The sequence below is a fragment of the Clarias gariepinus genome, chromosome 12 (genome assembly GCF_024256425.1).
Source record: "Clarias gariepinus isolate MV-2021 ecotype Netherlands chromosome 12, CGAR_prim_01v2, whole genome shotgun sequence".
Lineage (NCBI taxonomy): Eukaryota > Metazoa > Chordata > Actinopteri > Siluriformes > Clariidae > Clarias > Clarias gariepinus.
The window spans coordinates 27,629,880-27,656,674 of NC_071111.1; the positions used below are offsets into that span (position 1 = coordinate 27,629,880).

The 26,795-nt window shown below is 40.0% G+C and overlaps 1 protein-coding gene and 1 long non-coding RNA gene across 2 annotated transcripts in view; one reads left to right on the forward strand and one right to left on the reverse strand.

Annotated features, from left to right (window-relative positions):
- Positions 1-1,552: 1,552 nt before the first annotated feature.
- LOC128534125 (NLR family CARD domain-containing protein 3-like) overlaps positions 1,553-26,795 on the reverse strand; it is a 72,289-nt gene continuing 47,046 nt past the window's right edge. The window contains exons 5-8 of the mRNA XM_053508424.1: positions 26,170-26,364; positions 17,352-17,525; positions 5,976-6,149; positions 1,553-1,901 (exon numbers count right to left, since the gene is read on the reverse strand). Of these exons, the coding sequence (XP_053364399.1) occupies positions 1,712-1,901; positions 5,976-6,149; positions 17,352-17,525; positions 26,170-26,364 (733 nt within the window). The 3' untranslated portion in view covers positions 1,553-1,711. The remainder of the gene's footprint in view (positions 1,902-5,975; positions 6,150-17,351; positions 17,526-26,169; positions 26,365-26,795) is intronic.
- On the forward strand, positions 22,031-23,203 carry LOC128534439 (uncharacterized). The gene is made up of 3 exons (XR_008361467.1): positions 22,031-22,137; positions 22,463-22,509; positions 22,992-23,203. It is a non-coding gene; the product is annotated as an uncharacterized LOC128534439 (long non-coding RNA).

Consider the following 26,795-nt stretch of genomic DNA (forward strand, 5'->3'; position numbering starts at 1 on the left):
TATTTCTTATCTTCTATGATGGCGCCGGTTAGGTGGCTGCCGTCGCGACTCTGTGGTCGCACAAAATCATTTCACTGCATATTGTACTCTGTATGCTGGTGTATGTGACAAATAAAATTTTAATTTGAATTTGATTTGAATTTGCTGGCGGAGAAGTACAGAGAAGGTAACAGGGAGTTGCATTGTGTCTTTTTAGATTTAGAGAAAGCATATGACAGGGTGCCAAGAGAGGAGCTGTGGTATTGTATGAGGAAGTCTGGAGTGGCAGAGAAGTATGTTAGAGTGGTGCAGGACATGTATGAGAGCTGTAAGACAGTGGTAAGATGTGCTGTAGGTGTGACAGAAGAGTTTAAGGTGGAGGTGGGTCTACATCAAGGATCAGCTCAAAGCCCCTTTTTGTTTGCTCTGGTGATGGACAGGATGACAGATGAGGTAAGACAGGAGTCCCCATGGACTATGATGTTTGCAGATGACATTGTGCTCTGTAGCGAGAGCAGGGAACAGGTGGAGGAAAATTTGGAGAGGTGGAGGTATGCTCTGGAAAGCAGAGGAACAAGGAGAACAAGGGAGATGTGCAAAGCTGTTGCAATAACAGAGGTATAAAGCTAATAAGCCATAAAATGAAGCTGTGGGAAAGAGTAGTGGAAGCTAGGTTAAGGGCAGAGGTGAGCATTTGTGAGCAGCAATATGGTTTTATGCCTAGAAAGGGTACATAAGATGCAGTATTTGCTTTGAGGATGCTGGTGGAGAAGTACAGAGAAGGTAATAAAGAGTTGCATACGACAGGGTGCCGAGAGAGGAGCTGTGGTGTTGTATGAGGAAGTCTGGAGTGGCAGAGCAGTATGGTAGAGTGCAGTGAGAGAGGACATGAAGTTAGTTGGTGTGAGAGAAGAGGATGCAGAGGATAGGGTTAGATGGAGGCAGATGATTCGCTGTGGCGACCCCTGAAAGGGAACAGCCGAAAGACAAAGAAGAAGAAGAAGACAGGGTCACAGTGGTATAGTAAACAGTACACGCATGCACGGATGTTGATTATACATCATCATCTCCTGTTTATAATTAATTATTCAACATTTCTTCATTCTTAGTAACATCTGTGTTATAACAGGAACATGAGCAGATATTTACTCATCACATTACTGCTCTTATCCAATCACAGGCTTTGGAGCTTTTTAAATAATCAACACTACTGAGTCATTTAGCTCTTGTTCTACATTTATATTTAAGTGCAGACTTTAAGAATAAGCTGAGGTGAATTTTACAGGAATGACAGAAGACACAGTGTGGAGGTCGGGTGCTGGAAGAAGTGTCAGAGTGAGAAAAGTGGCGGCTTAAATACAATATTTGTAGCATAAAATATAATTTTATTTATTATACAGGATATGAACATTCAGGATTAGGTTTGCTTCCAGAAACAGGGAAAAGCAGAGATCATCTTGTTCAGACAAAAGCAGCAGTATGAAGTCAGAGATAGCAGGGTGTCACAAGGAGACGAGCTGTTCATTTACAATCACTCTCATGCACTCATTTCTGACATTTTGTAGACTCTGACTGACTCCCTGTCTTCTGAATTCACATGGATTTCAACTTTACTGAACACAAAACATTAAAGCAATAGTTTATTGATGGAAAAAAAAAACAGTCATAAGACTTCTAATCTGCTAATCTTATATGACTGGGACTAAACAGAAATGTGTAAACTAATGGTTTTTCAACAGTTATATAACGACAGAGTCTGTAGTTTGTAATGTTCATCATCCCTAAGAGCAGAAATCAGCTTCTTTTCTGAGTCTCCTATTTTATTATTAGACAGATCCAGTTCTCTCAGGTGTGAGGGGTTTGATCTTAGAGCTGAAGTCAGAGCAGCACAGCCTTCATCTGAGACACCACAATCACGCAACCTGTAGAGAGACACAATGACAAGATATGATGTGAAATATATATCATCATAAATAAATCTTAAATTTACAAGAATTAATATTCATGTGGCCCTGTGGATGCATCATTATTATTAGTAGTAATAGTAGTTTTAGTAGTAGTAGAAGTGCTTTTTATTAATGATGATGATGATGATGATGATGATGATTACAATTATTATCATTGCTTTTTGCATTCCTTCTTCAGTAATTTTCATCCCCAATGTAAATTTATGTTTGACTGCACAGTTAAATGTGTATAAAGCACTGTCACACAAAAAAACATCCGAGAAGTTCAGAAGCTTCGAATAAAATGAACGAACTAATGAATTTTCTCAAAACGTTATAAAATTAAGTAGAGACTTAGATACTCTGTAGTAGGTTTTCTCAGTTGAATATGAAAAATATATATATTGCTGATAATCAATGCGGGAATGAATGGCGTATTGTCCAAGTGCAAGTTAATCTTGTAGCTAAACTATTTGCTTTGGGTAAAAGCGACATCTAGCGATCATTGTGTGTCAGCGACAGCTTCCTATTTAAAATAATAGGCGGTCAAATGACTGGTAAATCGCGTTAAAATTAGGCGCAGCGCTTCTAGTGTTTAAATAAAATGTGTTTAATATTTTGTTGCTCAAAATATGCTATGCAACAACTGCCAATGTGCGGCAAGCAATTCATATAAATAGTCCTTTTCTTATTAAGGTTGACAGCTAACTGCTGTAAAGTGGTACCACATAGATGCAGAGAAAGCACTTGCAAAGGAACTCATACACTCCTCTGTCAATGGCACAACTACCAAACAAAAGAACACAAAATAAAGAAAAAAACGAGAAGGACTCAGAGGCAGAGTGACTACCCTCTTCACACGTGCACTCTTTTACGCGCATTCGCTTCACACACACACACACACCTGTCAGGAGTGGTCATCTTAAAGGGGCAGCACTTTAGGTGGCCGTTACACTGCACGCTCCAGTACACGTGATAAAAGGATGATGTCATACAGACGCAGGTGCCATTTTTGGTTTGCTGATAATTTAAGATCAGCATTTTATTTAATAAATACGAGGAGGACTCATGTACAGTAGACACTGAGTATCTTATTTGAAAGTAACCTTCAAACCAGCATCTTTTTATTTCAGAGATCAAAATGTTTTTGTTGCATGCAAAAATAAAATGTTTTTTTTTTATTTCATAAATGCAACACACTATGTTTTTTTAGTAGCATAAAGGTCAAAAATTATATATGAACTTCCCCTATCTATGAATCACTTTGACTCATACACATTCACATTTCATACAAACTTAAATAATTCTTTTAATTGTGTAAAGCTGCTTTGCGACAATGACAATTGCTAAAAGCGCTATACAAATAAAATTGAATTGAATTGAATATGTGAACGCACATAGTGTGCCATAATTCAAATGCAATTGCAAACTTTGCATTACCGTTTGCTTTTTCGCCTTCGCGAGTGCACACTGACTACTAAATTTCAAATGAAAAAAAAAAGTCCATTTGCATTTGTATTCCAAATGTCTTACAAGTCATGAGCCTGCCATATTTAAATAGCAAAATCAATGAATACATTTTCTTTTTAACTTTTTCTGCGTTGCGCGTCAATCCGGCCAGAATTCAAACGTAATCGCTAATCCATTTGCAATTGCATTTCCAAGTCGTTATAGGGAAACCTGTCAATCAACGTCAGGGACGCTGCAAACGGTAATGCAAAGTTTGCAATTGCATTTGAATTATGGCAGACTATGTGCGTCCACATATGGGAAACGCAATTGCAAATGCAATGCGTGCTCCACAGCCCAGTTTTTCTCGCAGTTTTTTTTCTAGGATTCATTTGTATTTTGACCAAGTGTTTTGTTTAACGGTTTTCGCTTTATCGCTCTTCGCTTCGGATTTGTTAGACCTGATATCTGCTTCACGGACACCAATTCACGCTTCGCCCCTCGACTTTGCTATCGTCCCTCGCTTCGGATTTGTTTGATCTGGCTCTGATTGCTTTCATGGATACCGACTCACGCTTCGCCCCTCGACTACGCTATTGTTATCACTTTCGGATTCCACACACTTCAAGACACCAACAGGTGAAACGACTCTGCTCTTGTCTATCTCTGCCCTGTGCGGATCTGCATCCACTTCTGCTTCCTCCACTGCATAAACGACATCCACCAGCCATCATCCACGTTAAGGCTAACTGTGGGACCTCACTTTATTAAAACATCAGAGCCTTACTGCAGAGCTGCACCTTTACCCTTCATTACAGTTCCATATTCACTATTCAGTTGTATCCGTGATAAAGTGACACCAAGCACTACCCTCCCTATCTCCTACACTTTCATTATTAAAGTTTTTCAAGTGTCATTCCACAGTGGTGTCTGCACTTGGGTCCTATCAGCCTGCCTGACCTCGCTTGGCCCGCTGCCAGAATAATTCGGCCAGACAAAAAAGCCTTTGCAAAAGAACCTGGCTACAAGCCAGAAGACAACTCCTCTGGTCCGTCAAAGGTTATAAGAAAAAAGCGGACCGACGTCGCTCTGCAGCCCCAAGATATCGCATCAGCCAGAGAGTCATGTTGTCCACAAGGGATGTACCTATAAAAACGATCTCTCGTAAATTCTCACCCAGATTCATCGGACCGTTTACCATAATTAAGATCATCAATCCCTCTTCTGTAAGATTAGCTCTACCTTCCACCAGAGCATCAACCCAACTTTTCACGTATCCCAAATCAAACGTCTGATTCCCAATCCGCCTTCTCCCCCCCGGATCATAGATGGTGGCGAAGCATTCACGGCCGGTCGACTCCTCAAGGCCCGTCGCCGAGGGCAAGGCATTCAGTATCTGGTAGGTTGGGAGGGTTATGGACCTGAGGAGAGAAGCTGGGTTCCTGCAAAATTTATTTTGGACCCCAAATTGATTACAGACTTTTACAAACGTTTCCCGGAGGCGCTCCTTCCAAACGCCCAGAGGCGTTCGTAAAGGGGGGGGGGGGGTACTGTCACGAACCCCGGTTACTTCTCTCTTTTGTTTTGGTTTGTTGTTTTTTTTCCCCACGCTGTCAGATTTCTCTACACGCGGTCATGTTTTCTCTAGACTGTCACGTCTCTTCCCACGCCTCCGTACCGCCCCTCCCACACACACAGGTTCCCCATTCACAAATAATTTCTCTCGCTTCCTTGCTGCCGAATTATTGCGTGCTCCACAGCCCAGTTTTCCTCGCAGTTTTTTTTCTAGGATTCATGTGTATTTTAACCAAGTGTTTTGTTTAACAGTTTTCGCTTATCGCTCTTCGCTTCAGATTTGTTAGACCTGATATCTGCTTCACGGACACCGATTCACGCTTCGCCCCTCGACTTTGCTATCGTCCCTCGCTTCGGATTTGTTTGATCTGGCTCTGATTGCTTTCACGGATACCGACTCACGCTTCGCCCCTCGACTACGCTATTGTTATCACTTCCGGATTCCACACACTTCAAGACACCAACAGGTGAAATGACTCTGCTCTTCTCTATCTCTGCCCCGTGCGGATCTGCATCCACTTCTGTTTCCTCCATTGCATAAACGACATCCAGCAGCCATCATCCACGTTAAGGCTAACTGTGGGACCTCACTTCATTAAAACATCAGAGCCTTACTGCAGAGCTGCACCTCTACCCTCCATTACAGTTCCATATTCACTATTCAGTTGTATCCGTGATAAAGTGACACCAAGCACTACCCTTCCTATCTCCTACACTTAGCTTTTCAAGTGTCATTCCACAGTGGTGTCTGCACTTGGGTCCGATCAGCCTGCCTGACCTCGCTTGGCCCTCTGACACATTTCAGACACACTGCAGTCACATCAAGTCATGTTTTGCTCTGTAACTTCTCACATACGTACATCTGACCCAAAGACTCTGTGACAAATCATCAGTGTGCAGTGAAAAGAAACAATCTTCCTCCTCAGGACATTGATGATCAACCTAAAACTTCTGCTTCAGTCTCACTATTAGAGAATGTGGCTTACTGAGGAGCAGGTCATGTGACTCTCAAAGAAATGATCTTACCTCAGTGTCTCCAGTTTACAGTGAGGATTCTCCAGTACAGCAGAGAGACACTTCAATCCTGTGTCTCCTACTTCATTAAAGGACAGATCCAGTTCTCTCAGGTGTGAGGGGTTTGATCTCAGAGCTGAAGTCAGAGCAGCACAGTCTTTATCTGAGACACCGCACCTACACAACCTGTAGAGAAACACAATGACACTCTCTTCATCACCAGATTTTTATCTTTATTTAATCCTAACTTTAAAGATGATGTGTTTGTGATCACAATGAGTCTTATATTTTGTTTCTCTCAGCAGATGTGTGTACATTTACAGTATATTGCTGTACAAACAAAACAAGTCTGAAACATGGCCAAAAACAAAAACTCATCAGTTTTACACATTATTTTGTCCTCTTCTTAGAATCAGGAGTAAATTAGCACAGTGTTGTTGAAGCGGTTGCCAGATCCAAAGATTTAATAAGGAATTGTTCTACTTTTGGATTAATAGCTTGGGCTGTGGATTGAAGTCTGGAATTTCTTTTACATGCATTATTTTAATCATATTTCTACAAAGCTTGTGGAGTTAACATGTAAGGTTTCTCATATGTCTACAACATGTTAATGTCTTTTGTTCTTTTGATGTACGGGATGTACATGACGCAGGGCACCTCGCATGCACTCTAACTCGTTTTTGCATGCTGAAACTCTCATGTGCACTCAAGCTCATTTATAAGCTCATTTATAAAACAGCAAGATACACTTGCTCTAACTGCAGCAGCATTGTAACTCTACCACAATTCCAGCCAACCAAATATTAAAGTAGGATCAGTACCAGCCAATTAGAAACCGGAGGAGGGACATCTGTGTAGAAAAATTGGCTCTGTTGTTCTTAGCTTCCAGTTTAAATTCATATTTATGCATTCAGCGACGCTCTTACTAAACTTTTAGCAGCTGCAAGCTTCATCATTGTGTGTGTTAATTCATATTATTAATATTTTCATCTGAAGGAAGTAAATTTTATGGTTTTGTTAAGTAACTCTAAATTAAGTACATAGTTTAAACTATAGAATGTCTAACTAATGTGTTACTGCTAAATCTTATGCAATTTACTTCTAGTATAAAGCTCTGTAGCTCTCACCCCGTCTTTGTTCAGACAATCATTAAGGTATGTTTTTTGTTTGTGAGACAACAAATAAACCATAGTACTGTTTTATTATAATTATTATTATTTGTTTGTAACCTCATTAATAAAATCTACTACATCGTTGCTGATGTAACGTGTTTCAAAACCATGTTATAGTGTAAAAAATGCATGTACCATTCATAAAAGCTTCTAATCTCCTTTAGTGTACTGGTGACACATTTGAAATACAATAGTATAGACGATTGTGTGTACCATGTGATATAACAAAGTATATTTTTATTAACCACATAGTGTATGTTTTTATTATTTAGAGTTGTCAAGAAGTATAAAAGCATCCTACTGCTGCAATAAGAATATATTCAAATTATATTACTTATGTATTTGTTAAACAATAAAATTTGCTGTACATTAAATACATTAAAGCTACACTTTACTCCCTTATTTACCATGTCGGGTATTTACGTTAGTAAAAAGCCATATATATTATATTACCAAATGTTTTTGCTCGCCTGCCTTCAAATGTATATGAACTTGACAATCCTTGATCCATAGGGTTTACTATGATGTTGGCCCACCCTTTGCAGTTATAACAGATTCAAGACGAGACTCAAAAGAAGATTAAGATAGTGGTAATGCAACATAGTAAATGCCAACTGCCAGTAAACACGAAGAAAAAGAAGAAGAAGCTAACTACATAAATCTCCACTGCTGCCATGGTTAACTAGATGCAGGTGCAGAGTGTTCTAGGGCCTTAAAATTATCTCCAGTAGCAGCCATACAAGTAGAAGTTGGGAAAATGCCATTAAGAATCAGAAGAATAAAGCTAATGTTGGCATAACAAAGAGTTGATGGCCATCCTGAAAGAGTGCTAAAACTTGATATCAGTCCCACTGTGCCACTATACAGCTTCCCACCATGGTAACTAATAACTCCACCAATAGATGTAAGTCTAAAGCAAAGGAAAGAACAATGGACCAACCAACAGAGTATACGATTCAACTCATAGGTAAACAAATATCACTTGAGTGGGTGGAGAAGAATTATCAAGGAGAGGTGATAACTGTATCAGATAGCATGTCAGCCATCACTAGTCTGGAAACAGGAAATTCATGCAGAAAAAACATCTAGATAATATCTTACAAATAGTGTCAGAATTATACCAGATGGGTGTAAGGAGCTCTTTCCTATGGGTACCAGCACATGTAGGAGTAAAAGAAATGAATAAATAAATAATAGCACAGTTATATAACATATAATGAACCCACACAGTCTTAGTAAAATAGACAAACACACTGGGGAATGTAAATATTATGGGCAAATGGAGACACAAATACTGATAAACTGCAATAAATACCACAGGGAAAGACAGGATCTCAGAGAAACCACGCAAGAAGCTGGTCTAGAAAGGACAGTAGAAAATATACTAAGAATAAATGACCTGTAAAATATACAGTAACCAAATCAAACTGGTTTAGCAGATAAAATCTATTACAGTTTATTTTTCTCTTTTTCTTCTTCTTGATCTTGCTGTTCCACGCAAGGTCTGATGTTCCACACTCCAGCTCAGCTGGAGGTAATGCACCAATAGGCCATTAAAAAAAATTAAAAGAAGAAGAAGCTGTCTGCTTGGTGTTTTATAACAAATTGGTCAGAGAGCTGAAGCACTAACTGGTGGACAAAATGTTGAAGAACTCAAAGTTGCATCCAGATGTCCAGCTGTGATTTTCAACCAGATGGTAAATGTGCATCTTACAGTTTGTTCTGCATCTAAAGGTAGGATCCCACTATGTTTAAAATGAAACAGTTTAGGTTTTACTGCATATTATCTTTGTGTGTATTCTAATAATGCCCTGTGATTATGTTTGCATGTGTGCATGAGAAAAACTTTACAACAGGATTGTATTTTCCTGTTTTAAGCTGCTTTGTCATTTGTCAGTGGTTGTGTGTAATTGTCTTTCTGTTAAATAAAGCCAATTAATAAAGCCAAATTACTGCTTTTTTAAAGAATACGGATAAAAGGACCATTAAATAAATATATGATTATTTGCCTTTAGTTAGCTTTAGTCTCAGCTAAAGTCAGTAAGGTTTTTCCTCCAGGGACTTGGGACAGGTTTAGCTTTATTTTAGACCACTGACAGTATTGCTTTTATTGTTTTGCAATATCTCCCTGTTATCATTATAGTCTTGTAACGCTTGGATTTAATTAAACCACTGGTTACTTTGCTACGGGGTCGAGAATCAAAATACGGGTTTTTAAACAACACTTCCGGTATTGCGCAATCAAGACAGGACAAGTAAAGACGCGACACAATAACTATTTATAAACCAAACCAACGTGTATTAAACCAAACAAACCAACAAACAAACAAGGTGCACCAAAACCAATATATACAAAATATATACAAATATAAACAATGTGTAAGATGTATGCGGGTGTGTGAGTGCGTGTATGATTGTCCAGAGTCAATGTTATTGCAGTGTGTGAAATGATGCACGGGAGAGATTGGCTCGGCCTCACCGGTATAGATGACAAATCCGGGAGCTCGAGCAACGGAACGAGAGGTGAATTGTTAGTGTCTATAAGGAATAATTCGACCAGGGAAAAGTACTCCTTTAGAACCATCTAACAAACTCTCTCTCAGAAAAAACAGCGCGCTGGGTAAATCTCTCCGTGTCGGGCCGCTTGCTGGTTCCGTCTTTATACCGGCACACGTGACCCGACGCCGCTTCCGGGTTCTCTCGCGCTGCGATCGCGCATGCTTGCGAGAGCTTACCCTGTGACCAACACTGTCAATGGGGACAAGTAAAACCAGATCGGGCAAATTTCCTTGCACAGGTGAGCCGCATTAGCTCCTTAATCCATTTCCTGTTTGTTAAAATGCCCCTTTTATGTGGGTGCGCATCTTTTCCCTGGGCATTGTATTATCTAGCTTGTTTGGATTGTTGTTGTTTCACTCTTAGTTTCACCTCCTCCGTGATAAGTCGTTGTCTGTCTAGTAATGAGTAGGCTGTGTGATCAGGTGTTGGAGGGTGATTCATGAGCCTTTCAAGTGGCCCTTTTAGTTGCCGTGCCAGTGTGAGTTCTGCAGGCGTCTTTCCAGCAGTTTCCTGTTGGGCTGTATTGATGGCGAATCTGAGCTCTGGTAACCATTGGTCCCAGTTTTGGTGATGGTCCCCGACGTATGAAGCGATCATTGTCTTCAGAGTTCGGTTAACTCGTTCCGTCAGGTTCGTTTGTGGGTGGTAGCTCGTAGTTAGCTTTTGGACGCTCCCCCAGGTTTGGCAGAGGTGTGCCAGCAGCTGAGACGTAAACTGTGGTCCTCGATCGGATACTAGATATTTGGGGACTAGATATATTGGATGATGTCCAATCCCACGGTGTGTCCTGGCTCTGGAATCTCCGTGCTCTGTAGTAGCCCACTAGGTCTAGTGTTTTCCATTTTATACTGTTGACAGACGCTGCAAGTTCTCACATAGTGCCAGACGTCTTTCCGAACCGTGGGCCACCATGCCACATCTAGTAACCTCAGCAGGGTTTTTAGTTGCCCCAGGTGTCCTCCCAAGGGATTGTCATGATAGTAGTGTAAAAAGTTTTTTATTAATGACTGGGGGACAACTAGTCTAGGGGGGGAATTTTTCTCCGTGTCTTACTGGTACCCGGCGATATAACGCCCCTTGGAACGGCAGATTTAGGTTCGGTTGTATTAGTACTGGTGGGTTTTGAAGTGCGTGTTTGATGACATCCATGCTGTTCTGGCATTCTTCGGTCCACTCCCATTTTACTCCCTTCCTTTTTAAATTATTTAATGGAGCTGTTATGTCTGCAAAGTGGGGAATGAACTTGTGATACCAGCCGGCGAGACCCAGAAAACGTTGAAGAGATTTTAAGTCTTGAGGAGGAGGATATTCTGCCACCGCCTTTGTTTGCTCCGGGTCTAACTGCACACCTTCAGAGATGACATGACCAAGGAACTTCAGCCGCCTTTTGAAGAAATGACACTTTTTCATGTTGAGGGAGAGATTGGCTTGGGTGAGTCTGGAAAATACTGCGTTGAGATGCATCCTATGTTGTTCTAGTGATTGTGAATAAATAATGATGTCATCTATATAGACAAAGCAATATTTTCCTCTTAGATCCGCCAAGACTTTCTCCATTAGTCGTTGGAACGTTGCAGCTGCGTTTCTGAGTCCGTAGGGCATGGACCGGAATTGAAACAGACCTTTGGTAGTGATGAAGGCGGTCTTCTCACAGCTGTCTCTCTCCATCTCCACCTGCCAGTAACCAGATTGCAGATCCAACGTTGAGAACCAGGAGGCGCCATCCAGTGATTCAATGATGTCGTGTATTAAAGGCATTGGATAAGCATCAGGTTTGGTCTTGCTGTTCAACTTCCTAAAATCTACACAGAAACGGTAAGTCCCATCGGGTTTAGGTACTAAAACAACAGGTGACGACCATGACGAACATGAAGGTTCGATGATGTTGTCCTTCAGCATCTGGTCGACTTGATCTATAATTTTTTTCTTTAAGGGTGATACTCGGTGTGCTCTGGACCTAAATGGGGTGTCGTCAGATAAAGTGATTTTGTGTCTCTCTAATGCTGTTTTGCCCAAGATGTTGGAGGTGGTGCGGGGCCAAGCGGCCATTAGTTTCAGCAGCTCCTCTTCATTGTCGGTGTCCCAGGATGTCACACTTTTTGTGTTTTCCTCCGCACATAGGAGATCATCAGGAGTCACAGGCAAGGCTAGATACAGATTAGCTGTAGCCGGGAGATGAGTGTGTCTCCTTTGAGCTGACTTAGATGGCGCAGAGTGGGGTTGGGACGTTATGAAGGGATGATGAGAGACTCCCTCCTCTGTTTTCAGCCCGTACTCCCCGCGTGCGACGTCCAAGATGGCTCCTGTGGCTTTTAAGAAGTCAAGCCCCACGATCAGAGGGAAAGCCAGGTGAGAGTTGCTCATGATGTACGTATCCAGCTCACATTCGATAGTGTGCCAGATGTAATGAAGCCTTCTCTGGGTCTGCGCCTGGTGTGTTTTTCCATCAGCCATAACAAACCTTTGAGGAGAAGGAACATCACACCTGACCTCCTGTTCGTAGAGCTGCCTCCATAGATGTTCCCTCATCAACGTGTAGGAGCTCCCTGTATCGACCACAGCATTCACCTTCCTTCCTTGCACTGTTACTGGAATCAGGAGAAGCGAAGGAGTTGCCAGAGGTTGAGCAATGGAGAGTCCCGCTGCGTGCTTTGAAGGAACTCGCTCACCTGCCTTCTTATGACTCTTTTCCTTGTTGTGCTGAGAGTCCACCCTCTGCCAGTAGTCTTTGGAGCTCTTGCAGTCTTTTTCCACCCTAGAACCTATCTTCACCAGCTGTTCCACGGTGTTCACTGTTCCTCTCAGACATCCTGCCACTCTTGGGTTGATGTTGTTCAGGATTTGCCCCACTAGTTCTTCCTCGGAGATATCAGGCTTCCACTTCATACAGAGGGCGTGGTAGTCATAGGCGAAGTCTCTAAGGCATTGACTAGGCTGCTGTACCAGAGACCTTAAGTTTTCTTCAACTTCTGTGAGGTAGTCATCAGGTAAGAAAGCCGCCATAAATGCCCGTTTAAAAGACTTCCAGTCCTTTACCTTGCCTTTCTCTGCCTTCCACCAGCTCAGAGCAGGTCCTCGTAGCACCGTGCTGAGGGTTCCTAGCAGTTCTGGGCTGGGCAGTGGTCTGATCTCCAGATAGTTTTCACACTGCTCGATGAAGTTAAGAACATCCGCTGTCTCTGAAGCGTCGCCAAAGGCTGGAAACTCCAGGCGGATGGGTGGTCGGCCATAAAAGGAAGAAGAAGTGGGTGAAACTGAGGAGGTAAGCTGAGCAGAAGCGTGTGGTTGAACACAAGGAGGAATGTCGTATGTTTCATGACTGCTTATGTGCTTTACCTTTGCCGTAGATGCGGTGATTGCAGTGCTGGGAGAATGTAGAACAGGAGATTGGGGAGATGCAGGGGTGTAGGCCTTTAACCTTTGGATGGTGGGCGTACTCGTGAGCCATAGTTTTTTCATCTGGTTTTCCCAGATTACGTCACGTCGCAGAAAACAGTCAGTGACAGCTCTTTCCAGTTTCTCCAGGGCCTCTTGGCAGTAGCGCTCCAGCCCTTCTAGGCTAGCGTCCACTGCGTCCCGAAAACTGCTTTCTCTGTTCAGACTGCTGTTTATGGATTGTCTAAAATCCTGCTCCAACGTGTTCACTTTGTCAGTAAGCGCCCCCATATCCTCCTTGCATTGATTCAGTTCAGTTTGCAATGTATGCACAACATTAATATCAGACACAACATCATCATCATCATTATCATCATTATCATCATGTCTGTCAGATATATATAGTGAACTAATCAATGAGGTTATTTCAGCTGTAGGGTTACGGCGTGTAACAAATGCATCATCTACATCCTCCAGCACATTATTAGCTACAGCAAGGTCGGCCTGCACGGCACCACTAGCATTAGCATTAGCAATGTTAGCATCCATTTTGTTCTGCCAAGACACACAAAACCGGAAAATACCCGAAAATACAGATTCCCCGTACGTACGGGCCACCACTATGTAACGCTTGGATTTAATTAAACCACTAGTTACTTTGCTATGGGGTCGAGAATCAAAATACGGGTTTTTAAACAACACTTCCGGTATTGCGCAATCAAGACAGGACAAGTAAAGACGCGACACAATAACTATGTATAAACCAAAACAACGTGTATTAAACCAAACAAACCAACAAACAAACAAGGTGCACCAAAACAATATATACAAAATATATACAAATATAAACAATATGTAAGGTGTATGCGGGTGTGTGAGTGCGTGTATGATTGTCCAGAGTCAATGTTATTGCAGTGTGTGAAATGATGCACGGGAGAGATTGGCTCGGCCTCACCGGTATAGATGACAAATCCGGGAGCTCGAGCAACGGAACGAGAGGTGAATTGTTAGTGTCTATAAGGAATAATCCGACCAGGGAAAAGTACTCCTTTAGAACCATCTAACAAACTCTCTCTCAGAAAAAACAGCGCGCTGGGTAAATCTCTCCGTGTCGGGCCGCTTGCCGGTTCCGGCTTTATACCGGCACACGTGACCCGACGCCGCTTCCGGGTTCTCTCGCGCTGCGATCGCGCATGCTCGCGAGAGCTTACCCTGTGACCAACACTGTCAATGGGGACAAGTAAAACCAGATCGGGCAAATTTCCGTGCACAGGTGAGCCGCATTAGGCATTATCCATTTCCTGTTTGTTAAAATGCCCCTTTTATGTGGCTGCGCTACAGTCTATAAAGTCAAATGTCCGAAATAAAATTAAAACTTATTATGGAATTGATTAAAATGCAAGTTTAAAAATGATTGTCTTTGCCAGAGAAAATAAACACATAAATGAGTGTGTGGATGATATTTTGTTAATTTTGCTACAGGTTTGGCCAGTTGTAACTGGAGAACCCCCAGGCTGAGCCAGATCATTGACGATCGTGTCCAATAGTGGGTGGTATTGCATTGTTCTGCTGCGTGGCTGGTATTGACTTGAACTGCAGTATTTGTAGATTCTGTCAGAATTTAAGGGGCACTTTAAGATTTTCTTTATGTGAACATTGTGTGAATTTTCCCATGTCTCTATGTCTATAAACAAACCACCTCCTTGTGCTTCCTTGTGCCCATGGCCATGTCCAGACGAATATTTATCCAAATTGCTGACACTGTTTTGTCCAACCGGAAAATAATGTATTTCCCTTTATCTGTCTGTCTCTGGGTCTCCATATGACTAACATTTTAATAATGTTTGTTTTTTGGAAGTATAGGATGTATGGGACATAGAAAATCTGGTCAAAAGCTCAAAAATGGTTTCTTTGTTGATAATGGACAGAGAACCTTAAGGCACATTGTGTGTGTGTGTGTGTGTGTGTGTGTGTGTGTGTGCGGCTCTTTCCTGGTTTGGGGTAAGCTAGTATTATAGCAAGGAGCGATGGACAAAGCTCTTCTCTTTAGGTTTACTAACAAGCCGCTCTCAACTCTGTGTCACTCTCAACACATCTGCATCAGAAATCACCATGGCAACTGATCCGCATTAAAACTGAACAAGGTGGTGCCCTCCCAAAAAGCAATGCGATATAAAAACAGTGTGAAGTAACTCCTCATTTTCTATGTTAAACATCCAGTAGTCAGGGGCATTTCTAGGATTTTCAGTTAAGGGGGGCTCAGCCCCCGTAGGTGTTTAACACATATTTGGCTTGTTCAGAATCAGTACTTAAATGAGTCACACTGTTTACCGTATAAACATTTTTCTATGTACAGGTACAATCAGAAAAATGTAACCAGAAAACAGCATATAACTTTAAACTTGCATTGATTAGCAATATAAACAACACACCTGAGGCTAAATTGAATAAACTGTGTGGGCGCCAATAATATCAAACATTTATCTGTTAATTCTTTGACAATACTGCTGCTTTTTGTTGGAAACTGGCAGACATAAAAAAAAGTGAAATATAGTTTCTGATGCAATGACTTCAATCAATGTTGAAAAAACAGTGTTAATGTGCCTAAGAGGCTGCGCTTTCAGAGAACTGAACTAAACAGAGAACTGTAGATGGAAGGTCCTTCAAGTCACATGGGAGTAGGTCTCTAAATGAGCAGCAGGTAAGAATAGAACATTTTTTTTATGTGACTTGAAAAACCTTCCATCAGTTAAATATAATCTTATATTATATTATATAAATATTTAAACTTTGATCATCATGTTATCTAGTTTAATTTAGTGTTTTAGCTACATAAATAAGACAGTAGGTTCTCTATTCAACCCCTTAAAATTTCAAAGCTACCAGGCTATTTATTCAAATTCATTAATATAGACAAACATTGTTTTAATGTAATTAAACAAAGCATTATTTTGTTTATATTCATTAAAATAGTAACTTTTTCGAAATCAAAGTGACAAAAACCCTACTCTAAGGCTAATAAATGTATTTTATGATTTGGGACATTATTTAATACACTGCAATATTTATTACAAATAAGGATTCTTCTATCTCTGTAAATCACACTTCTATGCAGTTAAAATGAGTGCACTGAATGCTGTCTGTCACTATTTTTTATTATTTATGTGTATAACTCTATGGTTGTTAATGCCATATGCACTGTGTAATGTTTTATATAGACGGTTAGGTTTTCCAATTAAAACAGCGACGACATGATTGCTTTACAGTATAAAGTAGACTACAGGTTCATAGAGTGTGTATTAAGGGCTTCATTTTCACCAGAGGAAACAGTTGGTGTGATGAGGGTGAACACAGCAAAGATTTGACTGATTAATCCCTCAGGACATTTTGTAAACTGTATTTATGAGAAAGGACTGCACTGATGCAGATATAACAATTTATCGAAAAACACACTCCTTGCCTTAATCCTCCCTCTGTTATGGCGTATTAAAGACCGCGCTGAAAGACGGGGAGGAGCCGAAGTCTGACGAAACCTTGATATGAAATTTAAAGGGGATTATGGGCGACCAGCATTGTGTGTGAAGTTTATGGAGAATTTTTAGGGGGGCTGAGTACAAATGTTAGGGGGGCTAAAGCCCCCCTAAAAATGGCCTAGCGACGCCCATGACAGTAGTGATGGTGCACTGTGATCTCCTCTCATACACACACCTATTAATCCTGTTCTCAACTTCAGCCCTGTTTTACCGAGTGTATTTGAGACAGTGAGTTTATTTAGAGATATTCTTTATTTTTGACAAAATCTGAAATAATCCAAGATTATTTTCTGTTTCTATGATGCAGATCTGGCAAACCTGTTTTTAGAAGCTAGATTGAGACGAATGTTCACTGGAAAAAAAAAACAACAACATTATTTCAGCTTTAAGACCAATAAAATGTTTCTCATTTGCATTTCCCTGCTGCTTTTAAACCCTACAGCTCACACACAGTGCATTTAGTTTGTGTCCCAGGTGCAGTTTGTGTGATTAGTTACAGTGTTTTAGTAAATTTCACAGTCATTTCAGACACACTGCAGTCACATCAAGTCATGTTTTGCTCTGCAGCTTCTCACATACGTACATCTGACCCAAAGACTCTGTGACAAATCATCAGTGTGCAGTGAAAAGAAACAATCTTCTTCCTCAGGACATTGACGATCAACCTAAAACTTCTGCTTCAGTCTCACTATTAGAGAATGTGTCTTACTGAGGAGCAGGTCATGTGACTCTCAGAGAGATGATCTTACCTCAGTGTCTCCAGTTTACAGTGAGGATTCTCCAGTACAGCACAGAGACACTTCACTCCTGAGTCTCCTATATTATTCTCAGACAGATACAGTTGTCTCAGGTGTGAGGGGTTTGATCTCAGAGCTGAAGTCAGAGCAGCACAGCCTTCATCTGAGACACCACAATCCCACAACCTGTAGAGAGACACAATGACACACTCTTCATCACCAGATCTTTATTTTGGTTTACTTTTTATAAATATGATGTGTCTGTCATGTTGGACTATCTCTCCTCTCTTGACCAGTCACAAGCTTAACACTGACCAAAAACATTAACACTGTTTAGTGACCTCAGTCAACAAAGATTATAACAGGGAGCAACGAGCTGTGCAGACCATCGGCAAAATATACAGTGGAACCTTGAATTACGAGTATAATTCGTTCCAGAAGCGGGCTCGTATTCCAAAATGCTCGTAAAACAAATTTTATCATTTTCCCATAAGAAATAATGAAAACTTAAATTATTTGTTCCACAGCCCCAAAAAATAAATATATAAGAATAATTAATAAATTATATAAAGTAAAAATAAAACAAATTAACTAATCTAACTAACCCTAACCCCACTTTACCTTAAAAAAAGTAAAAATAAATCCAGACAGATAAGTGTTTCCGTTTGTGCGCGCAGGTGCTCTGTGTGTGTGTGAGGCTAGAGTAAGAGGAGACCCTTGCTTTCAGATCCTCCTGTCTACCTTCTCTCAGTTTACACCATAAACCTCTCCTCTCGTTTGAATATTACACAAAACACGCACACACACACACACTCACACACACATTAACGGAAAGACTGTTTTGTCAGAAAAATTTATTAAGCAACATCGCTAATGACACTTGTGTGAGCGCATAGTAAAGGAATCACTGCTGAAAAGTAAACAAACAAACAAATGGACCTGCACTTTACCTTTGAAAAGAATCGCGACAGAGCAGTGTTTCTTTGTAGAGCAAAGTATTTGTAAGTATTTGTGTGTGTTTGTGTGTGTGCTAAGCAGAGAGAGGGTGCTTCACACACACACACAAACACACACACACACACTAAGGACAAAAGAGGGAGAGAGAGAGAGAGAGAGAGAGAACCGGCAAAGTGTTAAATTACGCGCGCACACACACAACGACGGGCTGAATCAGAAAGGGAGAACATGGATTTTTAACCTCTAAGGAAACTTTCTTTTGCCTCACATGCGCGCACACGTGTGTTATTAGAAACAGTACATGCGCGCTTTCAAACACAAAATAAAATATGTTTTACACACACATACGTGGTCACAGTGTTATAGTAAACAGTACACGCCTGCATGGATGTTGATTATACCAGTGAGAGGCGAGCACTAAGACCCAAGAGGGGTGCACGATTCCGCAGTGCAAGAGAGAAAAAAATAAATTTTTGGCTCACGTGAAGCTCGGCGTCAAAAAAAGAAGCGTATGCGTGATACATGATACTCTGTACTTGTGAACCAAGAATTGTTTTTTAAGTCAAAATTTATTAAAAAAAAAATCTTTGCTCGTCTTGCGGAACACTCGCAAACCGCGTTACTCGAAATCCGATGTTTTACTGTCCTTGCTTTCAACTTAGTGTACATGCCTGATTTTATTCTTGTCAGAGCCAGGCCAACATCAACAAACATGGCAGGCAATGATTACAACTCCCAACACAGCTTAGCAGCGTCACTGGAATGCTATTGGCACATATGTGCAATCAATTTCACCATCAACCAGGTCGATGATGACCATTTTTATTCATACGTTCACATTTCATACAAACTTAAATAATTCTCTTGATTGTGTAAAGCTGCTTTGCGACAATGGCAATTGTTAAAAGAGCTATTTAAATAAAATTTAATAAAATTTAATATTTTCTACGTGTAACCAGAGGATTCCAGTAGGATTTAATCAGACAGGATTTTGAATTTTATCTTATAGGTTTCCATGAAGTAAACATGATGACACTCGAGGAGCTTAGTTCATGAGTAGTACTTATCTCCTACCAATTGTTATAAAATGCATATTTGTCACTGTGCAGTGGTAAAGGTACATCATACAGGTGTGGGTAACTACAGACCTTCTTGAAACTATCTGCCTTTTTAAGCATGCCTGCTGAATACACTGTCCCTGCTGTTTACATGCATATTACATCTTGTAAGAGGATGAGGATGAGCAAGTACTGTATGTGAACAAATACAGTTATGACTTTGCTGGTTGACTATAGCATCATTACATGGGTTGTGCTATTTTAGGCAAATAACAAGACTGTATACACCCGCTTTTAATGTGTACGTGTCAGGGTTGGTGCCAGAGGGGTGGGTAAAATTTATTTATTTTTATCCTAAGGTAGGCCATATTTAATTGTTTTTGTTTGAGTAAATATTTTAAATGTATTTGTACAAACTGCAACACTAAACTGAAACATTAAAAATATACAGAACTTGCAATGCAGGTTAAGATGCACGGTTGGCGTTTGCACTGTATGTGGGGATGTTGTGTGCGTGAACCACTGCCCATGTTTCCAGAATCTCATTCCAAGCCTTTCTTTAAAGTTGGCAGCTGTAGTTACATACCAGGTACTGGGTTAATGTGTTCTGTGTTAAATACCAGGTAACATATTATGCTCATAAGAAACGTAATGGTATGTAAGTGAGCATCACATAGAGACAGTGATGAGGAGTCACAGTTTCTTCCTTAAAGGGGTCATACGGGCCTACATGCACTTTTTTAAGCTGTTTGGACTGAACTGTGTGTTAGGAGAGTGTGTACACAACCACTCTACGATGATAAAGAGCCGCCCAGTGGTTTTCTTTTTATTTATTACAATAACATGCCCCTTCTGAAATCAGGCCAATCGCAAATGCCTGTCACTGTGACGCCACACCACAAGAGGCCACTCCTACGCTAGTTGATTGACACTGGTGTTTTAGCAAAGACCCGCCCCGAGTGAGAAGAAGCTGTCGGCCATTGTTTTTCGCCGCTGGAGCAAAATGTCGCCTAAGCCAGTGTGTTGTACAGTTGTTGGGTGTAATAACGAACACAGCAGTCGTCATTTACTACCGACATCTGAGCCGCTGAGGACACAGTGGCTGAATTTTGTTCTTAAAGGGGTCATACAGGCCTACATGCACTTTTTTAAGCTGTTTGGACTGAACTGTGTGTTAGGAGAGTGCGTACACAACCACTCTACGATGATAAAGAGCCCCCCAGTGGTTTTCTTTTAATTTTTTACAATAACATGCCCCTTCTGAAATCAGGCCAATCGCAAATGCGTGTCACTGTGACGCCACACCACAAGAGGCCGCTCCTACACTAGTTGATTGACACTGGTGTTTTAGCAAAGACCCGTCCCGAGTGAGAAGAAGCTGTCGGCCATTGTTTTTCGCCGCAGGAGCGAAATGTCGCCTAAGCGAGTGTTGTGTACAGTTGTTGGGTGTAATAGCGAACACAGCAGTCGTCATTCACTATCGACATCTGAGCCGCTGAGGACGCAGTGGCTGAATTTAGTTTTTAAAGCTAACGGCCCCACCGATTTACCTAAATGCGTTCATGTTTGCGATAATCATTTTTTAACAGACTGCTTTATGAACGAGGGTCAATATAAAGCAGGTTTTACTAGGAAGCTGCTCCTAAAAAATAGATCTGTACTAACGCTTCGTGTTCCTGCTTCATCTTCACCAGGCTCAGTGAGTAATTTCTTTTTTTATGACTCTTTGCAGATCGCCTTTTCTAATAATCACGATGAATGCGGAGTGTAAGTTAACTTATACTCTCACACTCTAAAAAATGATTCTGTGGCCTTGTAAAATTCACAGTTATAAAAAGGTTATGTTACCTTAATAAAATCTCTAAAAGTCACATACATGATTGTTTTAGTTAGACAAATCAAAATAAATGCCTAAAAAAACAGCTATTAATTTTATCTTAAATTTACACTATAATTTAAGTTTACTTCACTAGTAAAAATCAGTATTTGACTAACTTAATTATATTTTTAACATGCACTTAATATTTTTTGATACATTTAAATCAAAATATCTGTTAATGGAGTAATTGTACTGATTAGTTTCAAGAACTACAATTATCACTCATTCCAACTCAATATTCTTTATGTTTAACAACAAAAACTTAAATAATTGAGTAAATTGCCCTGTGCAAGTGTTCATGGGAAGTCTGGTGTAACATCAGAGACAAGAAGGCTGTGAGGATGTGAGAATGGACATGAAGCACCTGGAACACTCCTTACAAATCCTGGTGAGTAAACAGCTAACACAAGTTACTGTAATAATGACTCTGTCTGCCTGCACACACAACTTTATAGGGTGTGAGTTACTGTTCTGAATCCTGCCACAGCCGAGCTACAGAGCTAACGATAGCTAGCAACAGGCCAGTCCTGGGGTTCATAGTGATTTAGCTTGTTTGTTCCAACCACCAAACTGCTCAGCTAAAGCGCGTTTAATACAGACACTTAAACTCTGGTGTAAAAGGAGAGATTTAACACCGAGCAGCAGCGCGTGCATGTCCGCGTTTTTCCCGGGTTTCTCGGTGTAAACGGCGGCGGTTGTGCCGCAATATTTGAATTTCTCCCGCCAAATGCGGTGATTTTGCGCAGCCAACCGCCACTGTGGCGAGAATATAAAACTAGCATGTTCAAATAATTACCGCATGTGTACCGGTCCACCTCACACACTGAACCGCGAGTCTGCTCGGTCACTCCGACACTTTAAGGAGGAAACGCGGACCAAATCCGGTTTAAACAGCAGAAATGAGGTGCAGTGTCCGGACTCTGGTTCTGTTTTATCCGTTACTGTATATGAGTATTTTTAACATGATTAAACACTGAGCACGCAGCAGCAGATGTTATAAAATAAATGTGCTAAGTACTGTACTAGTAACTAAAGCTATGAAATATAAAGATTTAGTGAAAATACAACATTTCTCTCAGAATTAGAATTGGGAGAAAGTAATATGAAATTTAAATATTTATATTTACAATGTTATGTATGTTCTGATATGTAAGTAAAAGGAACTAAAACTGATTGATTTTGTGTGTTTGTGTGAAACATGTTATATATTTTCTATATCTCTTTCACAGCACCAACACCACTAATGAAGAGAAGTTGAATGGAGATAAAACAGGAGGTAAATATCAACTTTTTAAAATGTTACAGAAGTATTAAATCTGTAACCATTGAATCAAAGATAGAAATTAAAACAAGGCTTGAAATATTTCACTTTACCTATAATAAGTCTAGACTATACAAGTTTTCCACTCGAGTATACTAGATTTTCCATTAACCAAAGAAAAAAATTGATATAGTTGATAGTCATGCATAAATAAAGTTGGGTATCATTTTTATACAAAGGACAAAAACATGTACAAGGGACGTTCAAGTCAAAGCGGGACCATTGATTGTGCAGAATAACAGGACACCCCCTTTATTTTTTCGAGAATTTTCATCACAAGTCCCGCTTTGACTTAAACACCACTCATAGATCAGTGTGATGATGTATATTAGTCCAAAAAGTATGTATTTGAACAGAAGTACTATTTTACCAGTCTGGTAGACTTTATATTAACAGTCACACTTGTACTTACTTGTATACTATTGTTCCTTTTTTAGGTGCCAGCATTATGGGATGGCGGTGTAAACTGTGCATTTGTCGCATCATCAAAAGGAATTTCGATCATTATGGAGTGAAGCATGGTACTGTTGGTCATGGATATTTAGTGTCCTGTGTTTATTTAGACTGTCATTGCTTCTTTAAGACCTGAGAAGGTCTGCACACACATTTGTATGGATCCTACAGTTTGCAGGAAACTGAAGTGTGAAGGTGTGCAATCTTTTAGATGTAAAATGTGACTCATTGGATTCTAATACAAAAGTCTACTTTCCACATGTTAACTGTATAATACTTGTAGCAGAAGTATTGTTTCTGAGACTGTTTACTAATATGATAAATCCAGCTCTCTGTTTATGATCTTGTTACATGTCATTTGCATTTGAGTTTAGACTTCATGTCTTGTCAAATTTCGCAAATAAATGTTTAATTAAAATGGTAATGTGTGTATTGTTTTTCATTCAGTTAAAATATTTAGTAAATGTAGCACATTTGTTTGTTAAATAATAGTATAATTTTCAGTATCTTCTACCTTCCATTTCAATTATATCTACTCAATTATTTTACTCATTTTCACTTTGCATTAACTTCTGATTTTCATTACATTTACATAATTTTGTACATCATAGTACTAAATATAGTTATTCAGGTCTACTTAATTTTTTTACTGACTTGTACTCAACTCATTAGGTATATTTTACATGATTTTTACATTTTTTTTATATTTACTCAATATTTTTAAGTGTAAAAATGTTTCACCAAAAAAATTGAGTACAGCACAGTTTTATTTTTTAGAGTGCATACAGCATGGTTATGGCTATGTGTATATCCGTCTCTATATAATCCCTAATCGCCCGTTTATAATAAACAATGCATTAAGGTGATTGTCTAGTTGCAAACTGTGTACGTAGTCGGAAAACTATATTATGCTTACCTTTGTTACGTTAGATGGTTTATAACAATGTCTGTCGAAGATTTAGAAGTCATGTAAACACATCAGTAAACACATTGCGTCCGTATCTCTCTCAGTAAGCTTCTGCGCTTTATGTTGTTGTTGCTCGCGGCAGCGAAACAGCCCGTTAATTCATGCCCATGCAGTGATGAGAAAGACAAATCAAGTCGATGCATGTCCATTCTTTTAATTTCTGCGTTGTTAGGCGATATTACAAACTTCCACGAAGGTTCCGTATTTAAATAAAACCAAAAACTACTGAAGAAAACAAGCTCAGGCTCTTTATTCCAGCGTTTTCCAGTTTGGACTGCATTACCCACAAAGCACTGCGTTGTGGGCAATGCTTTGTGGGTAATGCAGCCCAAAGCATTGCCCGCACTGGACTACACTTCCATGGCTATACCCCACGTGTGTTGTGAAGACACGCCCCACAGAACTGGGTGGGCGGGCTCAGCAGAGGTCATGAGCATTTAAATTAGCATGTACTGAAACAGGTTGCTGAGAACAGAGCTAGTTTTTACCAGTTAAAAGTAGTGTTTTTTTTACACAACCATTGAGAATTTTTATTTAAATATATTGCAAACTTTTCATTAGGACCCTAAAGATCATATTAACATTTACTGAAACATGTTTCTGGATGATCCCTTTAAAGCTAACGTCCCCGCCGATCTACCTAAATGCCTTCATGTTTGCCCTAATAATTTATTACCAGACTGCTTTATAAATGCGGGTCAGTATAAAACAGGTTTTGCTACGAAGCTGCTCCTAAAAATGGATCTGTACTAACTTCGTGTTCCTGCTTCATCTTCACCAGGCTTGGTGAGTGTAATTCCTTTTTCTATAAATCTTTGCGGATCGCCTTTTTAATAATCACGATGAATGCGGAGTGTAAGTTAACTTATACTCTCATAGAACATGGTTATGTCTTTTTCTCTGTGTACATCCGTCTCTATATAATTCCTAATCGCCCGTTTATAATAAACAATGCATTAAGGTGATTGTCTAGTTGCAAACTGTGTACGTAGTCGAAAAACTATATTATGCTTACCTTTGTAACGTTAGATGGTTTATAAAGATGTCTGTCGAAGATTAAGAAGTCATGTAAACACATCAGTAAACACATCGCGTCTGTATCTCTCTCAGTAAGCTTCTCCTCTTTTGTTATTGTTGCTCGCGGTAGCGTAACAGCCCGTTATTTCATGCACATGCAGTGATGAGAAAGACAAATCGAGTCGATGCATGTCCATTCTTTTAATTTTTGCGTTGTCAGGCGATATTACAAACTTCCACGAAGGTTCCGTACTTAAATCAAACCAAAAACTACTTAAGAAAAAGGCTCAGGCTCTATATTCCAGCGTTTTCCAGTTTGGACTGCATTACCCACAAAGCACTGCGTTGTGGGCAATGCTTTGTGGGTAATGCAGCCCAAAGCATTGCCCGCACTGGACTACACTCCCATGGCTATACCCCACGTGTGTTGTGAAGACACACACCACAGAATTGGGGGGCGGGCTCAGCAGAGATCATTAGCATTTAAAGGAACATGGTAACATGGTAAAGGAAACAGGTTGCTGAGAACAGAGCTAGTTTTTACCAGTTAAAAGTAGTGTTTTTTTTACACAATCATTGAGAATTTTTAAAATAAATATATTACAAACTTTTCATTAGGACCCTAAAGATCATTTTAACATTTAATAAAAAATGTTTCTGGATGACCCCTTTACCCACCAATTGATGAAATACAACAGGCAACAGAGCAGAAAAATCTAATTTACGAAAAATTGCCCACTGGCTAACAGGACATGAGAGAAAGGTCAAAAGATTAGCCTCTGAAAAACCTACTGGCTTCCAATAAACCCATCAGCATTTAATTAAACCCATGATTTAATTAAATTTTTTTAAACAAACCATGACAATATGGTGGCGTAGTGGTTAGCACTGCTGTTAACACCTTGACCTCCAGGGTCCGGGTTCGATTTCTGCCTCGGGTCTGTGTGCATGAAGTTTGCATGTTCTTCTCATGCTTTGTTGGTTTCCTCTAGGTACTCCCACAGTCAAAATACTAAGATTAGGCTAATAAATACAAGTCACCACTGGCCTTTACAGTCCCTAGTTGGAGTACAGAGTACAGGGTGCTATGATTATCCTAGTAGTAGCTACTGTACAGCACCCAAAATCCTTATGAGACAACCCCGATAGTTTCTGTGACTTTAAAGGAATTATCTTACCTCAGACTTTCCAATTTACTGTGAGGATTCTCCAGTACAGCAGAGAGAGTCTTCACTCCTGAGTCTCCTAGTGTAGTGTAGAACAGATTCAGTGTTTTTACAGTCAGATGCAGTTCTGTTAGATTGGAGGTTTCTGAGTTGAGTGTTGAGACCAGAGCTGAACAAATTTTCACTCCAATTTTATCACACCTGATACTGAATAAAATAAAATAATACATAATAAAATAGAGGTAGATCAAATAATCAAACAAATGAGCAAATCTTTCACTTAACCTTCTTATTTAATACATTTTAAAAAGTTTAAACAAATATACAAAAGAGAAGCACACACACAGACAACTAAAGCTATCACTTTGTGTTTCACCCAAATGAGTGTCAAACACCAAACAGGAAGTATACTGTATATCCCCATGATCACCTGGCCCTGAAGGTACACGAGAGATTTTGTAAAATTCTGGCACTTGGTGATACTACTGTATGTCAAATTCCAAATTGCATTTGTAAGTGCACATTAAGAGAGCGCCACATGATGGTGCCATTGCAACTTTGTAATTGCTAAACCAATGCACCAAATTTCCAACATAAACCACATAACTTTTTTAATTATTTTTAAATAGTGAGTCATA